We start from the raw sequence: 21,712 nt of genomic DNA, 5'->3' as shown, positions 1-21,712 counted from the left end.
ATAATGTTTAACTGATTCTGAACTTGAAAATCAATAATTTTTTTTGTGTTGAGTTTATCAATGAATTTTTCTAACTGTAATTGAACGTAGTAAACCGGTATTTTAATAAAAAATGGGTCAACTTTTTGATCTTCACGCCATTTAAACTAATATTGTTGTAATTCTTTCACGCAACGTTTACAGTTCTACTCCGATAATTGCATTTACGTTTAATTCGAAATGCAACGACTTAAATACTCGTTATTTGAATATCGAAAGGTTGTTGGAAAAATTATCACAGAAAGTTTCAAATATGAGGTTACTGCGGTTTTCTTGAGATTTAGAGAGTCATCTCAAGTCTATTGAGAGGTCATTTCGCTATCTCCAGGATTCGATAGAAGCAAGGTCGATGCAAAAATTCATAACAAACAATTCTCTTTTTTATTCGCCTCAAGCCGATCAATCGAAGTAAAAATATTCAAGGAAACTTCACCAAAGACAACAATGTAGAGATAAATTGTCCCAAAACCGCGAGCAGAAAGTCGTGTGGAACGTTCCGGAATCGAAAAACTCTTTTTCTCCGAAATTTTAAATCTGGGTCCGTTTGAACATCTTTTGGTTTATTGATCCCTAAAACGACTGGCATATTTTTTTTTTTTTATATTGATATTTAAATCATATTTACGTGCAATTTTTAAAATGACACATTTATAATAAAAAATATGATGGATATATATTTTTAAAATGCCTACCAGCTGTAATCTGTAAATGTTTTTCAGATAAAAATATCACTTTTAAATTATACATAATTTTAGAGTATTTATAAAAAATACATAAAATAACATATTTTAATATTTATGTATATTGAGTAATCATTTATTTAATGTATGTCATATTAAATCTATGTCACAAAAATAATAAATGTGACTGTCATTATTATTAATATTATTATTATTATTATTAATTTTGTATTTTTTTTTATAAAAATCCTTTTACAATTTTAATTATTGAGTATTTTTAAATATAATTAAATTTATGTAATTTTTATGTACATACATAATAATTTTGTTGAAATTTTTTTGTACAGATTGTGTAAAATTACACTGTCTCGCTTTTATTGATAACGATTACGTCAAAAATCGATCAAAAATATCATTTTTTTCAGGAACTACTCGTCTAAGCGTCAAATGAATCTGATTTTTGAATTTTTCGGGTCAAAATTACTTTATGTACTGAGTTTCATCGAAATCAGGGATACAAAAAATTTCTTGATTTTTTGCAATTTTCTTAAGGGGTACCCCTTAGAAAAAATCGAAAAAAAACAAGAAAAATGTTTCGTACCGAAATTGGATGAAACTCAGCTTATAGGGTAAATTTGACCCAAAAAATTCAAAAATTGGGTTCGTTCTACGATTGGAAGAGTAGTTTTCCAGATACCGTCAAAAATCGATCCAAAATATCATTTTTCTCAGGAACTACTCCTCTAATCGTCAAATGAACCTGATTTTTGAATTTTTTGGGTCAAAATTACCTTATGTACTGAGTTTTATCGAAATCAGGGATAGCAAAAATTTCTTGATTTTTTGCAATTTTCTTAAGGGGTACCCCTTAGAAAAAATCGAAAAAAAAACAAGAAAAATGTTTCGTACCGAAATTGGATGAAACTCAGTTTATAGGGTAAATTTGACCCAAAAAATTCAAAAATTGGGTTCGTTCTACGATTGGAAGAGTAGTTTTCCAGATACCGTCAAAAATCGATCCAAAATATCATTTTTCTCAGGAACTACTCCTCTAATCGTCAAATGAATCTTATTTTTGAATTTTTTGGGTCAAAATTACCTTATGTACTGAGTTTTATCGAAATCAGGGATAGCAAAAATTTCTTGATTTTTTGCAATTTTCTTAAGGGGTACCCCTTAGAAAAAATCGAAAAAAAAACAAGAAAAATGTTTCGTACCGAAATTGGATGAAACTCAGTTTATAGGGTAAATTTGACCCAAAAAATTCAAAAATTGGGTTCGTTCTACGATTGGAAGAGTAGTTTTCCAGATACCGTCAAAAATCGATCCAAAATATCATTTTTCTCAGGAACTACTCCTCTAATCGTCAAATGAATCTTATTTTTGAATTTTTTGGGTCAAAATTACCTTATGTACTGAGTTTTATCGAAATCAGGGATAGCAAAAATTTCTTGATTTTTTGCAATTTTCTTAAGGGGTACCCCTTAGAAAAAATCGAAAAAAAACAAGAAAAATGTTTTGTACCGAAATTGGATGAAACTCAGTTTATAGGGTAAATTTGACCCAAAAAATTCAAAAATTGGGTTCGTTCTACGATTGGAAGAGTAGTTTTCCAGATTCCGTCAAAAATCGATCCAAAATATCATTTTTCTCAGGAACTACTCCTCTAATCGTCAAATGAACCCGATTTTTGAATTTTTCGGGTCAAAATTACCTTATGTACTGAGTTTTATCGAAATCAGGGATAGCAAAAATTTCTTGATTTTTTGCAATTTTCTTAAGGGGTACCCCTTAGAAAAAATCGAAAAAAAACAAGAAAAATGTTTTGTACCGAAATTGGATGAAACTCAGTTTATAGGGTAAATTTGACCCAAAAAATTCAAAAATTGGGTTCGTTCTACGATTGGAAGAGTAGTTTTCCAGATACCGTCAAAAATCGATCCAAAATATCATTTTTCTCAGGAACTACTCGTCTAATCGTCAAATGAATCAGATTTTTGAATTTTTCGGGTCAAAATTACCTTATGTACTGAGTTTCATCGAAATCAGGGATACAAAAAAATTTCTTGATTTTTTGCAATTTTCTTAAGGGATACCCCTTAAAAAAAATGGAAAAAAAACATGAAAAATTTTTCGTTCCGGAATTTGATGAAACTCAGTTTTTATGGTACATTTTAACCCAAAAAATTCAAAAATCGGGTTAATTCTACGATTGAAAGTGTAATTTTCGAGATAACGTCAAAAATCGATCGTAATTAAAAGTTGAGTAAAATTATTATGTAGCTACGACATATACACAATCAGTAAGACATACACCTTCTTGGGATCGATGTAGTGCGTCTAAAAATATAATAATTAATTATAATTACAATTCAAAATAATAAATTCAAAACGGATATTCACAATTAATGCGTTGGCGTTGTAGCCAGAACTCAATTTAGATGATGTGAATTGAATTTTTTATGCATATAAATATTAATGTATTGTCGCGTTATTCTTTCAAATCATGTGTAATTTTATCCATATTACAATAGCCACGCGTTATGCCTAAATTGTAAATTGATAATAACATACAGGGAATTGCTTTAATTGTGAGCTAATTTTTGTACAATGGCCTCGTCACAAAGTTTCGATGAGTAACAGGGTAGTTTCCTGATGTAGAATTTGCCACATTACCCATACAATTGTAAAAGTAGACTTGATACCATAACAAAATTTGAAAGTTAAATTAAAATTGATTAAAAAATGAATAAGTTCTAACCATTCAAAGATCGTTGTCTGTCTCTGTTTTGAAAAACAAAGTTTTATATGTAATTTGTATGGCGATACCGTGCAATGATATCACTAGTCGATATTTTTCTCCTTGTTTAAATAGGAGTTTTAAACGTTCGTATTTCTAAAGATTTTCAAAAACCAACCTCATTTTTCCATTCGTGAAGTGAAAATTTTTCATTTGAAGCCCATTATCTCAGCCTGGTCCCACAATCATGGCTTGTTGAGTCTTGTTTCTAAGTTAGCATTTCAAATCCATTTCAATATTTTCGGTTACTCGAATTATATAAAATTTAAATATAAGAAATCATGTTTGTTCATCTCACGTTTTACGCAACTTCCTGTAAAAATATATTTTGGTAATTTTCCAAAATAGTACTAAATTTAAATATATGCGCATTCAGATAGAACATTTTTGGGTTGTTTTTCCTGTGAAAACTATAAAATTATGCTAATTATGCTAAAAATATTTTGTGAAGTTGAAAAACATACATTTACAATAACTCATAATTCTTTAAGTTCATTGAACTTTGAAAATTATTGCAACCATTTATAGAAAGTTATTAATCAATATGTCAAACTTGTGTGCAGTTAGCTTGTCACCAACATGGTGACAAGAAGCCTTCACCATTTTTCAAGGAATGTGTGGCTTCGTTAAGTAAAATTCAAAATTAAATTTAAATTTAAAAATATGGTGGAAACGCAGATAAATATCTGATACATGTGAAGAATTGATATAATGTATAATTTAATTGTGCTTCCACCATTTATTTATCATTTCTTTTCTGCAAATATAATATGAAATCAAAAAGATAATTTCAACTGCAAGTTATCTTATTCTTAAAGTTCAAAATTCCCATAAATGCTGTTTGCTTGTTTGCTAAGGTTTGCTGTAGAACAGCTGTCTTGTTTGAGCAATTTTGAAAGGAAGACATTGACTTTACATACAGCAATTATGCTATCCTTAAAGAAACGCATGTTCTGCGATCGAAAACACGAAAACAGTCAATTTGACGACCAAATTACATATTTAGTTCATCAAAATTGTTAAATTTAATGATTATTTGGAAATAATTATCAAGAATTAATTCAGATTAGTTCAATTTTTATTGCTCAGAATAGTACTTACCCAATCTAAATTATAATTAACATTGATAATTATGCCTTTAATATAATAATTAAATTATTTTTTTTAATGAATAATTGAAATTAATTAAGTTATTTATACATTTTTATTTTTAAAAAAATGCAGTTATATTGTGTAAGCGAAGATTATAATTGAGGCCTATCATGATCGTAGCTACCGCCAAAAACTTTGACTTAAATCCAAACAATATTTTTGAATTCAAATACATATCCATTCTTTTTCTATTTAATATTTGTCTCCAAAATAAAAATTAAACGATCAAATTATAACTTTCTAAGCTAATTTTCTCTTAACGGAATAAGGTATTGGTTTTATACCAATAATAGAATTTAGCAATAATTTTTTCCATTGCCAAAAATTTTGATCCAATTAGTATAAAGAATAAATTCATGAAGAAGAAGCGATTGAAACACAACTTTTCGAATTTCACATTTCTATTTTGATTATTAAACCTTCCCGAATTCCAATAACTACGCTCATGAAATAGCTACTATATATAACTTTTTATAAATAAATATGATCATCTATATTACATCTAGAAAATTGATTAATTAAAATATTAAACTTCTTTCTTTTCCGTTAATTAAAATCATCATTAAATTTATTTTACATATTTATATGTACAAATAGATATTTTTTATATTGGGTGTCTCAAAATTTATGATACAGAATATTTATGCCAACCACCAAATATATCTGGTATATAGATAATATCGCATTTTTTTTGAACGCAAGTATATCTCTGAAGGAACTCATTTGTGGATGCACGTTCATCAAATGAGAATGCTTGTTTCGGTGTACTCTAATTTGTACATATAATAATGATTAAAGTTTAACAATTAATTGATTCTGATCGTTGGGAATTTCTGATTGTTGTTCATAGACAGTTTTTTATATGAAATTTTAAAGACATGATCATAAAATTGATTTCTTTATGTTTTTATAATAATAATTGAACGCCTGGGCCTGACAGTGTATCACGGCTACTGCAGGAGCTGTCACAGTGGTGAGGATTAGAATAGAATGTCTCATCTTCTCTGTCATGAGGAGATGGACTTACTTGAGCCAGCCTCTCTTTGACGACATGTCTCATCTTCTCTGTCACTGCTTAGCTGTTGCCATGATGGACTTGAGCCAGCCTCTCTTTGACGACCTCTCCGACCTGGAGTCCGTCGAAGACAAAGCTCGCCTGCTGTTCTTAAACAGCTCCAAATGGTTCATGGAGTAGTGGCCGAGGATGGGCCAACCCTTTTTCAGTATCACAACGGACCCTATGATCTAAGTGTGTCCCACCCCAGGTCAGCCACTCTAGCCTATAATAATTATTAATAGGAAAATGTCCTATTTTCTTAACTTGATAAACGAAACCAGGGAAAAAATTATTAAATACAATTTTATTACCATTTTTTCATTGTGTTAGTTATTCAATAATACATAACTTATATCGAAAGTAACATAGTTCATACCCGGTGTTCCACGGCATTACTTTTTTTTTCTTTTTAAAGTTGGTAACCTATAAAAATAAACCCGCGTTACATTCTATATTAATAAAATTGAGATCAAAGACTATAAAAGAAGAATATCACAAAAGATACCATCACTATTATTAATTTTTTTTAATAAAATTATTTAAACTTTACTCGAAGTTGATATTAGTTTTATACCATTTACGTACGTACATTCTAGTACTTTAGGAAGGTATGTATTATTAATAAAAGTTATTACAAAAAACTTTTACATTATATTATAATGTATTTACATTTGATGTATGTTTGAACATTGAATCGAGGAAGCAATAATAATAATTGGAGAGTTTATGTATAAAACAAACTTTTTTTATTTTATATGTTAGTTAGAATTATTATTTGTAAAATGTAATTTGTAATAAGGTATATGTCAGTCAATCAAGTCACTCAAATCGATCAAATTTAATATCATTTTTTTTATTAAAAGAGGTTACAGTATTTCACTGAAGTTATTTTTTATGAGAAAAGGAAGGTTGTTTGAAAACTCTAACCTAGTTTGTGGCAAAATTAATTTACTGTCGTTTTCAACGGTGGACTTAACAACCTTTACGCCACTGTATCCACGGACATGTGAACATATTGGGTAATTATCAATGATCTCGTATTTTCATGAAAACAAGCCAGCAAATAAAATCAGTCCCGAAAATTCGAACTTTAAATAAATTCAACTTTCGCAATTCTTTGTGAAAATTTAATGAAAAACGTTTGATTTTTATTAAAGTTTATAAATTTCTCTAGTTTTTTACATGTTTTGCCCAGACCTTAAAATGGTAAAACAAAACAAAATGGTTGTCTTCAATATTTATACCATAATAGCTATTACGTTTTAAGAGCACTGTAAAGCTAGTGGAAACATTTTTGCTTTCTAAAATTTATTCCGAATAATACTTCCAAAGGTATCTTAACAACTATGAACCTTAACAAAGGAAAATTAAACATCAAAAAAGGTAAAATTTACCATTTTTTCCCAACAATTTCAATTACTTACGTCTTACAATGAGACATATTTGGTGAACAGAAGAAACAAGCCATCGAACATTCAAAACCATTTATATTAAGGTTGTTTACGTTTTATCTTTGTTTATGTAAAGAGCAATGAACTTTTTTCGAATAATTTCTAACACGCTAACTAATTTTTAAAAATATTTCTGTGTTATCTTGCAATTACTGTTATTGTACCAACTATTTTTAATAAAAAACAGAATACCCATTAATTTTAGGCTTGCCCAAAGAATAGAAATTTGCAGGGCCCCGTGAAAGAGAATGTCAAACATACGAGAAGTTTCGTAGAGGGAAAAAGTTTTAGGTCTAGCCACAAAATTTCTAGAGTTGAATTAATCAACGGCACAAAGGGACCCCGCAAGATTAGATAGGAAAATGGCTTTCTGTGTAACTTTTTTTACCCACCCAAAAATGTTATTCAGATTGTTCTGATCAAAAACTGTCATGGCCACAAAACTTTTTAACTAGTTGTTTTCGATCTACGGGCTGTATAACTATAATGTGTATATTTGATTGCTCGTGGCTCTAAAACTAACCGTTAAAAAATTTTGTGGGCATGAAAACTTTTGATCAGAACGACCCGAAAAATATTTTGGGGTCCTTTAACAATGTCTAACAACACATGCTGATGGACACCTATTCTACAAGAATAAATCTTATACAAACATAATTATTACGATAAACACCCCCAAAAAAAAAGTTCGAGTAACAAGGGGTACCATGTGGCATATCGAAGTGCACCCACCTTCCCTTTCTCTTCGAATCATATATTTAACTTGTTTAAATTACATTACACAAAAGATTATAAAATAGATGTATTTATAGCATGCAAACGAGCAATTATTGTGTTACTGAAGACAGAAAAAAAAATGTTCAAATAAATTATTTTCTACATTCAATCCTAAAGTGAGGTTTTTTTCTTCTCTTTAGTTGTTTGTACACAAACAAATTATTTAATATTTTCTTTCGGCATGAAGTTATTGAAGTTTTTATGTTTAAGGTAGTTCAAGCGGCAAGGAAAGTTTAGACTTGAAGAAGGTTGAAATTATTTGTACCTTATTTTCAACTTTGATGATGAATTTTGTTATAACTTCAGGAATGTAGACGAAAAATAATAATAAAATCTTTTGATATCGGCCTTGATTTTCGTAATATCGAAAAGTAAATAATTGAACAAAATTTTCAATTTTCGATATTTTGAAAATTACTCTTCTTACTTTTCATCTTATATTGTCAAGTGATAACATAATTCACCATCCAAATTGAAAATATATATTTTTTTAAATTTGTGTCCCCATTACCGTGCTCATACAACCTTAATTAGCCGGGCACAATGAATAAATTGAATTCAATTGAACATATACTTTTGTAGACTCTTAATTTTTATACCATGCATATATGTAATATACATGGTAAACTAAGTTTAGTCTCAAGTTTGAACGCTTAAAAATATTGATGCTATGAACAAAATTTTGGTATGGGTGTTTATAAAATCACCTAATTAGTCCATTTCTGGTTGTCTGTCTGTCAACACGATAACTCAAAAACGAAAAAGTATATCAATCTGAAATTACAACGTACACAGGACGTAAAAAGTGATGTCGAGTTCGTAAATGAGCAACATAGATCAATTGGGTTTTGGGCCCGTAGGACCCATCTTGTAAACTGTTAAAGATAGAACAAAAGTTTAAATGTAAAAAATATTCCTTATAAAAAATAACCAACTTTTGTTTGAAACCTTTTTTCGTAAACATCACTGTTTACCCGTAAGGACGCAAATTAGGCGTAAATTGTATAGTATGTATTATATGGGGATATCAGTTATATATGTGTAATGTGATAGAGTAATCCACTATTTCTATGCATGGTATTTCAACAATTAACTCAGTTTTTTTTTCTTGTTTATCTCTTTTTTAAAACTCGTGAATTCGAATATATGTGACCTTAAAAAAGCAGTTGTCTACAGCGTGTTAACTTTAAAAAAATCTGATCATTTCCCGATACATTTCTAAGAATTTCGGTATAAAAAACCACTTAGGTTAATAATAATTATAAAACTCAACAGCTCAAGTTATATAAAAGTACATGAACAATTCCATCCAATCCAATGTTTTATTGATAATAATTACAGAACGAGTTTCCTTTTAATAATAAAAAATAAAACATTTTTATAATTTTTATATAAAACCAGTCAATAATCATAATAATACATTTTATTACATAAAACATCTGGACTGCAGCAAACTGGACTCTTAACTCAAACAACAGCTCTCTTAAAAATTTATTGTAAAAATCTGTTTTTATTTTATGCTCCAATACCTTTTGTTCGATAAAAAGTTTCAATATCGCTTTTATTATAAAAAGTAGCCTTTGCTAGAGCTGAGCAAAATTGATCTCAGTCTTGAAAATCTTTCAAGATCAAGAGTATCACTTAGTCTCCGTCTTCAAAATCTTTCAAGATCAAGAGTATCACTTCGACTAAACTAATACCAAGACCCTATCTAAATGAATTAAGATCAAAACCCAATTCTGCAAGACCATGACCTAACTCTGCAAGACTAAGACTCATAACAAGATTTTTATCAAAATTATTGTTGCAAATAACTAATGAACCCCTTAGAGAATCCCTTAGAGAACTATTAACTGAGGAACGAGAATAATAGGTTTATTTTTATAACACCAACATGTAATCATAAACAAGACTCGATTGATCAAGACCATGATTGAGATAATTTTTGCAAGATCAAGATCAGTACTCAACCCTGCAAGACCAAGATATAATTTTGCAAGACAAAGATCATGACTAAAATTAATAATGCAAGACCAATATCAAGATACAATCGTTAAGACCAATACCGAGATCAAGATAACTATGATCTTGATTTCGCTTATCACTAGCTTTTGCCTTTCTTCAGAATACAAGCCATTTTTCTTCCAAATTTCGACGAAATCGTTTAAGCGTTTAACCGAAGGGTTAAATTAATGGTGGAAACGCAGTTAAATTAGTAAATATATGAATCCTAGTGCATACTAACCATTTACTTGCGCTTCCACCAAAATTTATTACAACTGACTTCTTTAAGAGAAAAAATTAAATTTGAAGTGAATTCGGGACAAGTTGGTTGCTTGCTAGTATATAAAATAAAGTGGATCTAACAAATACGATTTTGACCCAAAAATTACTGTATATCAAAACTTCAAACTATTTAAAATAGAGTAAAACAGACCTAAATTTGAAAATAATTAGGTGTTTATTTATCATAAATCTTCGTCTGATCATAAAATTAAACAAAAAACTTCTCATATTACTAGAATACATTTCATGTTACGACGATGATGTACTTTTGTGACAACTGGTTACTTGGAAGTGTAATTACACATAAAATGTTGGCATTGAACTAAACAATTACATTTAAAAAAAAAATGTAATTATTTGTTAAATTTGAACTTTGAAAGAACTAATGTTACTTGAAGATTCTTTACAGCAATTTATTACTCTTTTTTTTTTAATTTTTTTATAACTGCAGTTACTATGCAAGCTTACCTAACTCTAAATTTCTTATAGAGTTATAAACTGATCTTTCTTTACTTCGTAAAAAAGTCCTGGCATGTTTTTTGATATCTCATATTCTGTTAAAGTGCCAAGTATGTGTGCCACTGATTAACGAACTTGACCTTTAAACTACTAATCGAATTGAACTAAGACTATGGCCAGAAAAAACGTTTGGCGATAATTTTCATGAACAATTTGTAGAAAATTTTTACAACATCATCGGTTCATTGATAAAAACGTCAATAACTGCATTTTCTTTCATGGCCTTGTCATTAAAAAACCGATCTTTTTATTTCTTATCTCAATTATATCAGACAGATTTTTGGTATCACCAATGCCTTAAGCTCAAAGTAATTTGCACGGATAATATGAAATATACCTTTTTTTTTTCGTCAAGTATAGTTAAGTCTGTTTTAATTCCTTAGAGAGGAAAATTTTTTTATACTTTTATAGAAATTTCCTTCATTAAATTTACAACAAATTCTCTTTACCCGTTGATAATAAAAAGAGAAAATGTATACATATCTGCAAACGTACAATATGCAATATTAATCGAAGAAATAAAACCGAAAAAACAATCTTACCCAGGAATCAACTCCGCGCTAGTAGATTTTTTTGAGAGTTGGTAGAAAATATTTTTCTAAGTGTACTGAACAAAATTATGTTCATGCGAATATGAAAATTTTTAGATATCTGGAGTAATTTTCTAAATATTGAGAATTGAAAAATTTGTTTAATTATTTAGCTTTCGATATCGAAAACCAAGGCAGATATCGAAAAATTTTATTCTTATTTTTCGTCTACATTCATGAAGTAACAAATTTCATCATCAAAGGAAAATAAGGTACACATAGAACAAATTCTACCGACTCCCATAGAAACCTTTTCACGTGGAGTTGATTCCTGGGTCAAATGCCTGATTTCTTCGATTATATGCAGCATGCAATAAAACATTTATAAGGCCTCCTCAATGTCTAACCAACAAGCACTGAGTAAGCACAGAGCACTCACTACCAATCCATATATGTACAAGTTGATGTTGATGTCGACAACTAGAGAGGCAAGTCAAGTCAACTTATTTATCAACAAGATAGTTACTTAAAGGTCTTTTTAAAGGTACAACAAAGCAACTTCCACCACGTAATGTTAACGTAACGTAAACCAGTCATCAGAGCTACATATTTATTAATACATCATAATATTGTAATAAAATGTGTACTGTGAAAATATATCACAGCAACTTCCTTCCATGCAAGAAATGTACTATATTTTGCTTAAAGTCCTAAAGCAACTCAAATTTTCCGCTAAGTGGTAAGAATTGGCATAGCTCCGCATATCATCTAATTGGCAAGTCATTGGACCCTCAATCATTCTAAAATAAGTGAGAATAAACTAACAGAAAGGGTATATCCTCCTTGATTTGATTTATCCGGTTGTTATAAACAATTTAAACGTCCCCTCGGAGAATTCTAAACTTATGCCGGTTTTGAACTAAACAGGCAAACAAAAACCAAACTCAAACTGCAACAAAAACAAAACTCAAACTGTACTAGCTATTGGCTAATACATTGCCAGTTTCCAAAAAAATTGTAATTAGTTGCAGCTTTGTTTTTTTCGACTCGAGTTTCAGGCTAGTTTTTGTTTGCCCGTTTAGTGGAAAACCGGCGGAGTTCCAAAATATTGTAACTTCAATTCGTTGAAATGTAAAATGGACAAATAAATATGGAAGTGAAGGTAGTATCATCATAATAAACCCATATATAGAGGAAGCATATACACAAACACTGTAAAACACCAAACAAGAAGAGTCATCAGACTCTCAACACAGTTGTTGTTGTTTATTTGAATGCTTCTTGGTTGACGATATGCACTCCTCTCAGTCCTCAATCCTCACAGCTCGCATATGTCAACAACCATTGTTTTCAGCATCATCATCTGTTTTAATTAATAATAAATAAAAAACCTTTTTGATGATAAATAAACTTGGTGGTCTTACTTCTACATACAGCAAAATAGTTCTAAAGCCAGGTTACTTTTAAGCAAGAGATTTTGTTAAGGTAGTACGAACACCAAGGCAAGTTTAGACTTTGTACCTTATTTTCAATTTTGATGATGAAATTTGTTATAACTTCATGAATGTAGACGAAAAATAAGAACTCGTACATCCTTAAGTATTACATTTAGAGAATTATTTTTAATGGAAGGGAGTATAATAATATATATGTGTATTCATTCCTAGTATTGTGTGAGACAGTATGTGTAGAGATACAGTGACAGTAGAAAACTTGGTTCTAACCTATAGTTATGTAAATAATATGTATAGCCATGGTTAATAAGCTAATAATTTTTGGCAGGACTGTGCGTAAAAAAAGAACTACCTTAAGCTAAAAATCACCTTGTAAGAAAACAAACAATTTTTGTTTGAAACATCTTTTCGGAAACTGAATAGACTCCTCCAGAATTCATCACCGCCGAAAAGCTTGTAAAAAAATCAACAATTTTTGTTTGAAATATTTTTCTAAAAGATGAATAGATTCACCAGGAATTCATTAATTCTTGTAGTCTTGAATCTGTCAGGTCATACAAATTTTTAACAAAACCTCTCAAAATTTTGTCCGTAATCAAATGAGTTTACAAAATGTAGCTAGGCCCTAGACGTACGAATTTATATAATAATATACATAGCATATATAATGTCGGTTTGATGAATTTGTCTTCACCTTGCATCATCGTCAAAGAGACCTGGTGATAGATGAATATATACCATTACCAAGCACAGAATACAATGTACTTTCGACATTGTTTTCAAACTTGTATCTTATTAAATATAAATATTTGTATACAAAATTATCTTTCGTACTTATTAATTTATTCTAAGTAGCTTATTATTATTTAAACATCACCTTATTATATCCTGAACGTCCGGTGTTTAATATCCTCTTACTCTAAAACCTAGGAAATTGAAATTTTACACGCAAATTGATTTTATCATATGGATACTTAATCTCATTCTCAAGGCAAGACTAGTTACAGGAAATATCCATCATGTAGATGTAAAAAGGTTATATATAAATCCTGTAATTCCTACCGGATTCTAATCTAGAAATAGAGGATAATCAGCTGATGTCGAATTGGCCATGAAATTAAAATTGATTAAAAAACGAAAAAGTTGTATGTTATCAAAGATTGCATTCAAAGGTTGTCCATTTCTTTTTAGCAAAACAAAGTTTTATATGTAATCTCTATGGCGATACCCACGTATGACGTCACTAATGGGTATCTTTGTTTAATTAGGAATTTTAAACGTTCATATCTTGCATACTAGTAAAGATTTTTAAAAACCAACTTCACTTTTATATTCGTAAAGTGAGAATTCTTCATCTGAAGGGATAAAAAAAATTTTGTCCGATTCCCTATTGTCAAGAAGTTATTGGTTTGATCTTTAAAGGTTACATTCGCTACCGCTTGTTACTTACCTTTTTTGACAAATAAAATGATTTTTTTCGTAAACATTAATCAGAATTATTACTAATTATATAAATTTTATTTGGAATATATTAGATTAGATTTTGATTGCATTTTAATGGAAGTATATATGTTGTTACAATAGCCGGATGACGGTGCGGTGTTCGCCCGTTGATCACAACCCAATCAATCTTCTATCGAACACCGTAATTCCTGTTTATACATAAATAAAATATTTACCTGTTTATATTTTTTTTTATTACCATATAAAGCAAAAAATCAAGAGCCCTCAATCAAATATACAGTTGGAGAAAATCTTCATGAGCTTTTGGGCTTAATTTTAATATTAATGGTGTTGTCTAGAATTTTCAAATAAGTTGAGAAAACTTATCAATTAAAATTGTACATAGATTTTGGTTTCGAGACAAAAAAAACACGTTGGAAAATTAATGTTATCGCTTTCATTAAATTTCGTAGCATATTTTCGAATTCTACTAGAATATAAATTCTTGAAAATTTGAGAGGGTTGTTGTTGTCAAGTGAGGCTTAATAGCTTTTTCTGCTATGAAAATTTTCTTAGCCAGAGACTTAGAAAGAAATGGCGCAACCTATTGTCATTACAAGCAGGCTCTCAAATTTCCAACCATTTTTGAAATGACTATCAAATATATCACTCCTGGCCCACCGAAAATAGAATAAATGGGTGTCAGGACAGCTGATTCCCTCCCTGAATGTGGATTTTGTTGGCTAAGTATGTACTTAAGCTGAAGCTTAACTGAATCACTCTGTATTTCGAGATCAAAAAAAATTAAATTTGTTTTTGTAAACAATTTTATAGCGTTATTTTTGAGTAGCACATCATACAATAATAACGTAACGGGAACCATTATCGTTGTCGAAATACATAAACCATACATCCAATTTTTTTTTTTTAAGTAGCTGTTTTGTATACATAAAAAAAATAAATATAATCATAATAAGTTTTAGAAAGACTTGAAAAACATCTCTTTCCATATATTATATCGTTAACAATATGACTGAAGATTGAAGAATATGATCTTTACGATCTTGTCAGTACCTAGTGCTAGTCAACAGTAGAAGTCAAGCCATAGAAAAGTCATCGACAACAGATCAATTCCAGTAATAAAAAAATAAAAAATATACAATTGGATAAGTGTGTATTACTCTTATCCGTCGAAACATATATGTCTGAAGGATAAATGATTCCGTACCATTGTGTTAAAGATAGTTCCATATTATTTAATTCTCAATTTTATTCAAGATTACACCCCGGGACCAGTAATGTAAAAAAAAGAAGGTAGTTTGGGATGTTCGCCTGCTAAATAGGGAATTAGTTGTCCAAAGGTTCCCCTTCTCTAACAGACCGGTACTCATAAGTAAGTTAAGAACGATCAATTTTAAAAGTTATCCGCAATTACGGATGTACGAGCACCAAGGCAATTTTAAATAAAAAGCTTGATTTTTTTATATGAAGTTGGACTCTGAAGTCTAAAATTCTGATAATTATAGGAGGGGGGTTGACTTATTTTTCGCCTACATTCATGAAATTATAACAAAATTCATCAACAAAGTTGAAAATAAGGTACAAATATAATTCCAACGCCAAATCTAAAATTGCCTTGGTAGTCGTACTAGCTTAAGTGGTAAAGGGTCAACTTTTCAAGTTTGCACAAAAAATCTGAATTTAGGAACATGAACACTTGAAACATGTAAGATGCTCGATTCACATGGCAGACAAAATTGTGGACAATATGTTAATTGTAGCAATTTTGAAAAATTACAAAATGCAGATATTTTGAGATTAGGCCATGTATTTTTAGGATTTTTATGAGAAAACGCCATTCATATTAAATTTCCTGTTTTTTTAATACCCTAGGAATCATGAAAACCAATTGGCAAGCATCTTTATCTCAATTATTATGATTATCCTCCAAAAATATAATTTTCAATATCTAACTTTCATTTTTAGCCTATGTATGTATGATTGGTCCTTTGTGGCGCCCTAGAAACCAAATGCGTAAGCTGATTTTCATGATTTGTCTATATTTAATAGCTTTTCAATGATACCCCACTTAACATAGTTCGTCGACTTTCATTTTTTTTCTTCATCACAATATGGCGTCTGAGGGGAGCCATATTAAATTTTCATTACTGCCATATCTTCAGTGACCCCCTCAAGATTAAAATTAATCGATTGACGTTAGAATCATCAAAATCGGCCAACACATTTGGTCTCTATTGTGCCATTTAGGAACGCACATGCATGCATACATACATAAATCAGATCTGCACTCGAGTAAAAAGGTATTTTATTGATCGTAAGATGATATTGTGATCAAGATGCCACCGATACATCTAGATACTAGGAATCTGTATAACCTGATAGCCTATGTTTCGAAAACTTTTCATCCTCCTAGGAGTTAAAAATTATCGAAATTCTAAAATTTCATACAGTATGAGAATAATTTTTATTAAATCTATGTTAATTCATAACAATGTATTTAACTTTTTCACATCAATGAAAGATGCCAGTAACGTTTAATTTAATCCCTAAGGTATAAATGTTATAAAATGTTCGAAAGTTTACATTTTTACAATGCCTACGGAACCTATCATGAATTGAAATAAAAAATTATGTATAAATATATTGTATAATATTCTCTGGGGTTGATGTTTCATTTATATACAGAAAAAAAAATGACTGACTATACGCATATGGTAAATGTATAAACCAGATATCTCGATTTAAATAATTTCAAATGATTTTTAAATCGACGTACGATATGTTTCGAAAATAAAATAATTTTAAATCGATTTTATTGAAATGTGAAATATAGTTATGTCACCTAAACGGCTTTTTAATAATTGAAATAGAGATATTAATTTACTGAACTTCTTATTAACACGCTTTTATAGACCTTTTCATTGATTTGCTTTTGTTTCGAACAGTTGTCAAAAAACTATTCAACCTAAGAAAGTTAAATATATTTTATCTTTTTCAAGCAGCGCTTAATAACAAGAATAGGAGATATAAGATACATCTTTACTTGATTGAAAACAGTCCGAAACAAAAAAGAATCATTTTGTAAATGAAAAGCCCTTTTAGCAACGGAATCTTTGAACGGGATTTTCACCCACTACAAAACGTCGGATTGAATTCAAACTACGCATCACTGATAGAAAATAAAGTGTTGAAAATTATTTAATAAAAAAAAATCATTTTTCAACTTTTATTTATTTATTTCTTTAAAAAAAATTTAGTAGCAGAATGAATAAATTCCTTTTTCTTTTTTTAGAATTGTATATGCTATATAATTATCGAAATGCTATACAAGTTGCCTATCCTACACAAGTTTTATATATTTTAAAATGGAAATAATAATATTTAACAATAATAAATTTTAATGATAGTTTCCTGAACAAACTTTTAATAATATCACACAATATCATATGCATGACAAGTTTTATAACTAATTAAAATTGATGAATTTTTTAATTAAATTTGATTTTCAATCCTGTACAATAATTAGAAATTCATGCCATTACATGAAACTTTTTCGATATATCTATACACAGAATTCAAAAAATTTTAATTTAATTCAGTCATGCGCATATTCTTATGTAACCTCCAAAAATGTTGTTATTTTGATATGTTACACGAGACGAAAAAATTTTTAGATCTTCAAATAAACCCGACATTTTTAAGTGATCCACATCTTTCCCAGATTTTTCCATAGTTTACATCACCTCGATAAAAAAATGGGAGGCCCTATTATTATTAATAAAACAAGTTATCTTTCATGGGTTAAAAGGTTAATGAATTGTTTGACGTATCTTTTCGTTCGAAAAAAATCTTTCAAAAGACATCAAAACTATTTTTTGTAAAATCCTTCGTTTATGACATACATATTTAGCAACTTTTTGAACACCGGGTGGTTATTGAAACCACGATTTTCAATTTTCAATTATAATAATATTTTACCGGCTTTTTTGGTAAAAATTTATTGAAACCACATAATTATTTATGAAAAATCAATTACCTATCATTAATTATTAATTTTTTTTTTTTAATTTTGTTTTAGGTGCAACCAAAGAAATTGGAACAGCTTTAACCCGGATTTGTTTACGACATAAAGCAGTTGAAGCTCGTATGAAGACATTTACAAGGTATTTAAAAACTTTGCATCTCTTTAATTCTCAAGTTTACCCAAAATCGAAATTAAAATCAGAATACAAATTTGTTGATTTGTTCATAAAATAAACATCCGCTTTCAAATTATCTTCCAATTCAAATTTAAAAAAAAATTTCATTTGAATTCTCCTGATCTAGAAAAATCAGCTTCATTCTCTGAAAACTAATTCTTAGGTTAATTATTAAATTTTTGCCTTATATTTTTAGCGCTATCATGGATTGTTTAGTGGTACCTTTACAAGAAAAATTAGAAGATTGGAAAAAAGCTGTTGTTAATTTAGATAAGGAACATGCAAAAGGTAAGCAACTTGCAACAAAAATTTCCAAATACGAATCATCTCCAAAATTATCCGAGTTAATTTTTACAGATTACAAACGAGCCCGAGCCGAATTGAAAAAACGTTCCACGGATACATTACGTTTACAAAAGAAAGCAGCCCGAAAAAGTGTTACAGGTAGTTTAAAAAGTAATCCAACACCAGATTTACAACGACGTGTTGAATGTTCGTTACAAGATGTTACTGAACGTAGACAATTATTAGAGGAAACGGAAAAACGTGCAGTACGTGCCGCATTAGTTGAAGAACGTAGTCGATTTTGTTTATTTGTTGGATTCTTGAAACCAGTTGTTGTAAGTAGTAATTTTTTTCTGAATATTATATAAATTAATTTATTTTTTTATATAGGCAATTTGTATAACATAACTGTATCATATACAGGGTACTTAGATACCGCTTCAAATCTGTCATAAATATAAAGTTTCTTGTTGAATTTTGGACTATGCCGAACAAAATGCGAATTCAACAATTAAAATAATAAAATTATATTTTCTAGGACGAAGAAGTAGCTATGTTATCCGAATTAACACATTTACAAGATGCTGTGGAAGCACTAGAAAAGCATACAACCGATCCATACAGTGTACCTCCAGCAAGTGAACAAGTTATAATTGATACACGTGGACAGAATCATAACCCAGATGGAACTTGGACATTCCGACATACACCACCATCATCACCTAGTTCGTTAGGCTCACGAAAATCTAGTATGTGTAGCATCAGCTCGTTGAATAGTTCATCAAGTGGTAGCTCAAAATCTCATCGATCTTTGTCACAGGTATATTGCTTAACATTTTAAATAATCAATGGATTCACAAAATTTTTCTAAATGTTGGTAATGTCAATGTTTATAAACCTGATTCAGACTGTAAAATATTTCTTACAATATACTAACTGTTCTATAATTGACTGTAGAACCTTGCACTTCTTGAATAAGCTTAAGAAGTTCATCGAAAAAGCACTTTATCAAATTTCGATTTGAGTCCTAATTTTCGATATATTTTACAGTCTAAATCAGGCCTTAAATATCTAGAGATTCTTCAAAGATCTTCAAATTCAAAACAAAAATCATTAGCGACCAAAGAATGGAATAAATATTGCCTTTTATGTTTGCACGATTTTTAGTATGTCCTATCTCTTGCACAAATTTTATTTCTAATTTTTTTTTTTATTCTACTTAGGTACCAGAGTCTTTTTTTTTTAAATTAATTGTAAAAATTTTATTTCTACTGTGCTACAAATTTAAATAGCGCGATAGTTTTAGTTCTCATTTTTGTAAATTTTATTTTTACCATGTAAAATGCTTTTGTCGTGATACCGTCAAAAATTTTTTCAAAATATAGAGTCTTATATAAGATTTTGGGCTGTACCATAGATTCTTCTCGTCAAATTCTTCACTTTTTATTCCGAGGTTTATCAAATTCCGAAACAGTTTTTTATTCGATTTCAAAAAACTTTTTTGTTGCCAATTTTGATGAAACTCAATACATTAAGTAATTTTGACCCCAAAAAAATACAAAAATTGGGTTCATTTCATGATTTAATGCATAGTTTATGGGATATGGTCCATAATCCCATACGAAAATCGATTTATCGGATCGATTTCAAACTGTTTCTTAAAAAACATTTGTCTAGTAGTCAAATGAACTGGATATTCGTAATGTTTACGACCTTATTCATTCAGGAAATTTAAAAATCGAGATAATCTAGTTCATTTGACAACTATACAAATAATTGTCGAATTACCTCCCAAAATCGTTCTAAAAACTAGGGCTCCATATAAGATTTTGGATGATACCATGAAAAATACTCCACCAATCCTGAAATAAACGATTTTTGAATTTTTTGGATCCAAATTACTCTATAGACCGAATTTTATCAAATTCCGATACATAAAATTATTTCGATTTCAATTTTTTTAAAGGGGGTTGCCTCTTAAGAAAAGTTGAGCCAAAAAATACAAAAATCGGGTTCATTTACTGATTGGGAGTACAGTTTTTGAGGTATCATACAGAATCCCATGCAAAAAACAATTTCTCGAATCGATTTCAAGCAATTTTTTGGACAATATTTATTTGTCTGATTTTTAGACTGAATTTTGTAAATATTTAAACCATTTTTGTAAATGAAAAACTATTTTCTCCAAATATTTATTATATAAATATAATTTTTTTTTTCTTTTATTTATTTTTTTATAAAAATATTTAAGGTATACAATAAAATCAACAAAACTTAAAACATTTTGAGAAAAATCGTTAATCAATCATTTCAAATTGATTTGAAATTCAATCCACCATTTGTTTGATAAAAAACAAATTTAAAAAAAAAAAAAACAACTAAGATACCTTAAATATTTTTAAAATTTATATGGTAGAGTTGTTTTTGTGTTTGTAGTAGCTTGTATGTGTTGTTATATGTTGTGAAACAGCATCCTGTAGGACGTCTCCTTCCTGGTCGTCTACCTTCCGTGTCCAGTCGTGATTCCGGGTTTACATCCCAGGATACTTTGTATCCAAGATCTTCACAGGTGATGCTTAATGCATGAAAATGCAAAATTTTTATTTTATTTTTTATTATCCTTACTCTATTTTTTTTACAAGTCGATGTTTTTTTTTTCTATCCAAGATAATTCGAATGAACTTAGGAATTATATCTTTCAAATCTTTTAGCTTTCATTTGTTTTTTTTCTTTATACCTAAGCATTCGTTTAAATTATTACAAGCGCAGAGTGATTTACGGGGTCAAATTTCAAGAAGAAATTTAAGATATATTATTATGCGGACCCTTGACGCTGAGTTTGAGAGTCAAATTATGCTTCTTAGAATTATATCCCCTAAAATCCTTTGCTTTTCTAATGCGACATTTTCGGGACACCATGTATAGCAGCTTTAAACTTGGCCTTTTAATTTTGTATCGAAATAAATGTATTATTCAAAGCTAGTTGCCTTATTAGTAAACGGGTATTTTTCCAAATTTC

At 29.3% G+C, this 21,712-nt stretch overlaps 1 protein-coding gene across 5 annotated transcripts in view; it reads left to right on the top strand.

Moving 5' to 3' along the window:
• LOC123300967 (protein MTSS 1) overlaps nt 1-21,712 on the top strand; it is a 141,835-nt gene that overhangs the window by 114,093 nt on the left and 6,030 nt on the right. For 4 of the 5 annotated variants that reach the window (XM_044883661.1, XM_044883660.1, XM_044883658.1 and 1 more), the window contains exons 4-8: nt 18,288-18,372; nt 18,605-18,696; nt 18,766-19,028; nt 19,232-19,513; nt 21,164-21,262. In XM_044883661.1, the coding sequence (XP_044739596.1) occupies nt 18,288-18,372; nt 18,605-18,696; nt 18,766-19,028; nt 19,232-19,513; nt 21,164-21,262 (821 nt within the window). The remainder of the gene's footprint in view (nt 1-18,287; nt 18,373-18,604; nt 18,697-18,765; nt 19,029-19,231; nt 19,514-21,163; nt 21,263-21,712) is intronic. The other variant, XM_044883659.1, reaches the window with a different exon arrangement.

The sequence above is a fragment of the Chrysoperla carnea genome, chromosome 5 (assembly GCF_905475395.1).
Source record: "Chrysoperla carnea chromosome 5, inChrCarn1.1, whole genome shotgun sequence".
Classification (NCBI taxonomy): Eukaryota; Metazoa; Arthropoda; class Insecta; order Neuroptera; family Chrysopidae; genus Chrysoperla; species Chrysoperla carnea.
Note: the sequence above shows the minus strand (reverse complement) of the source record. Positions and strands in the feature narration are given on the sequence as shown.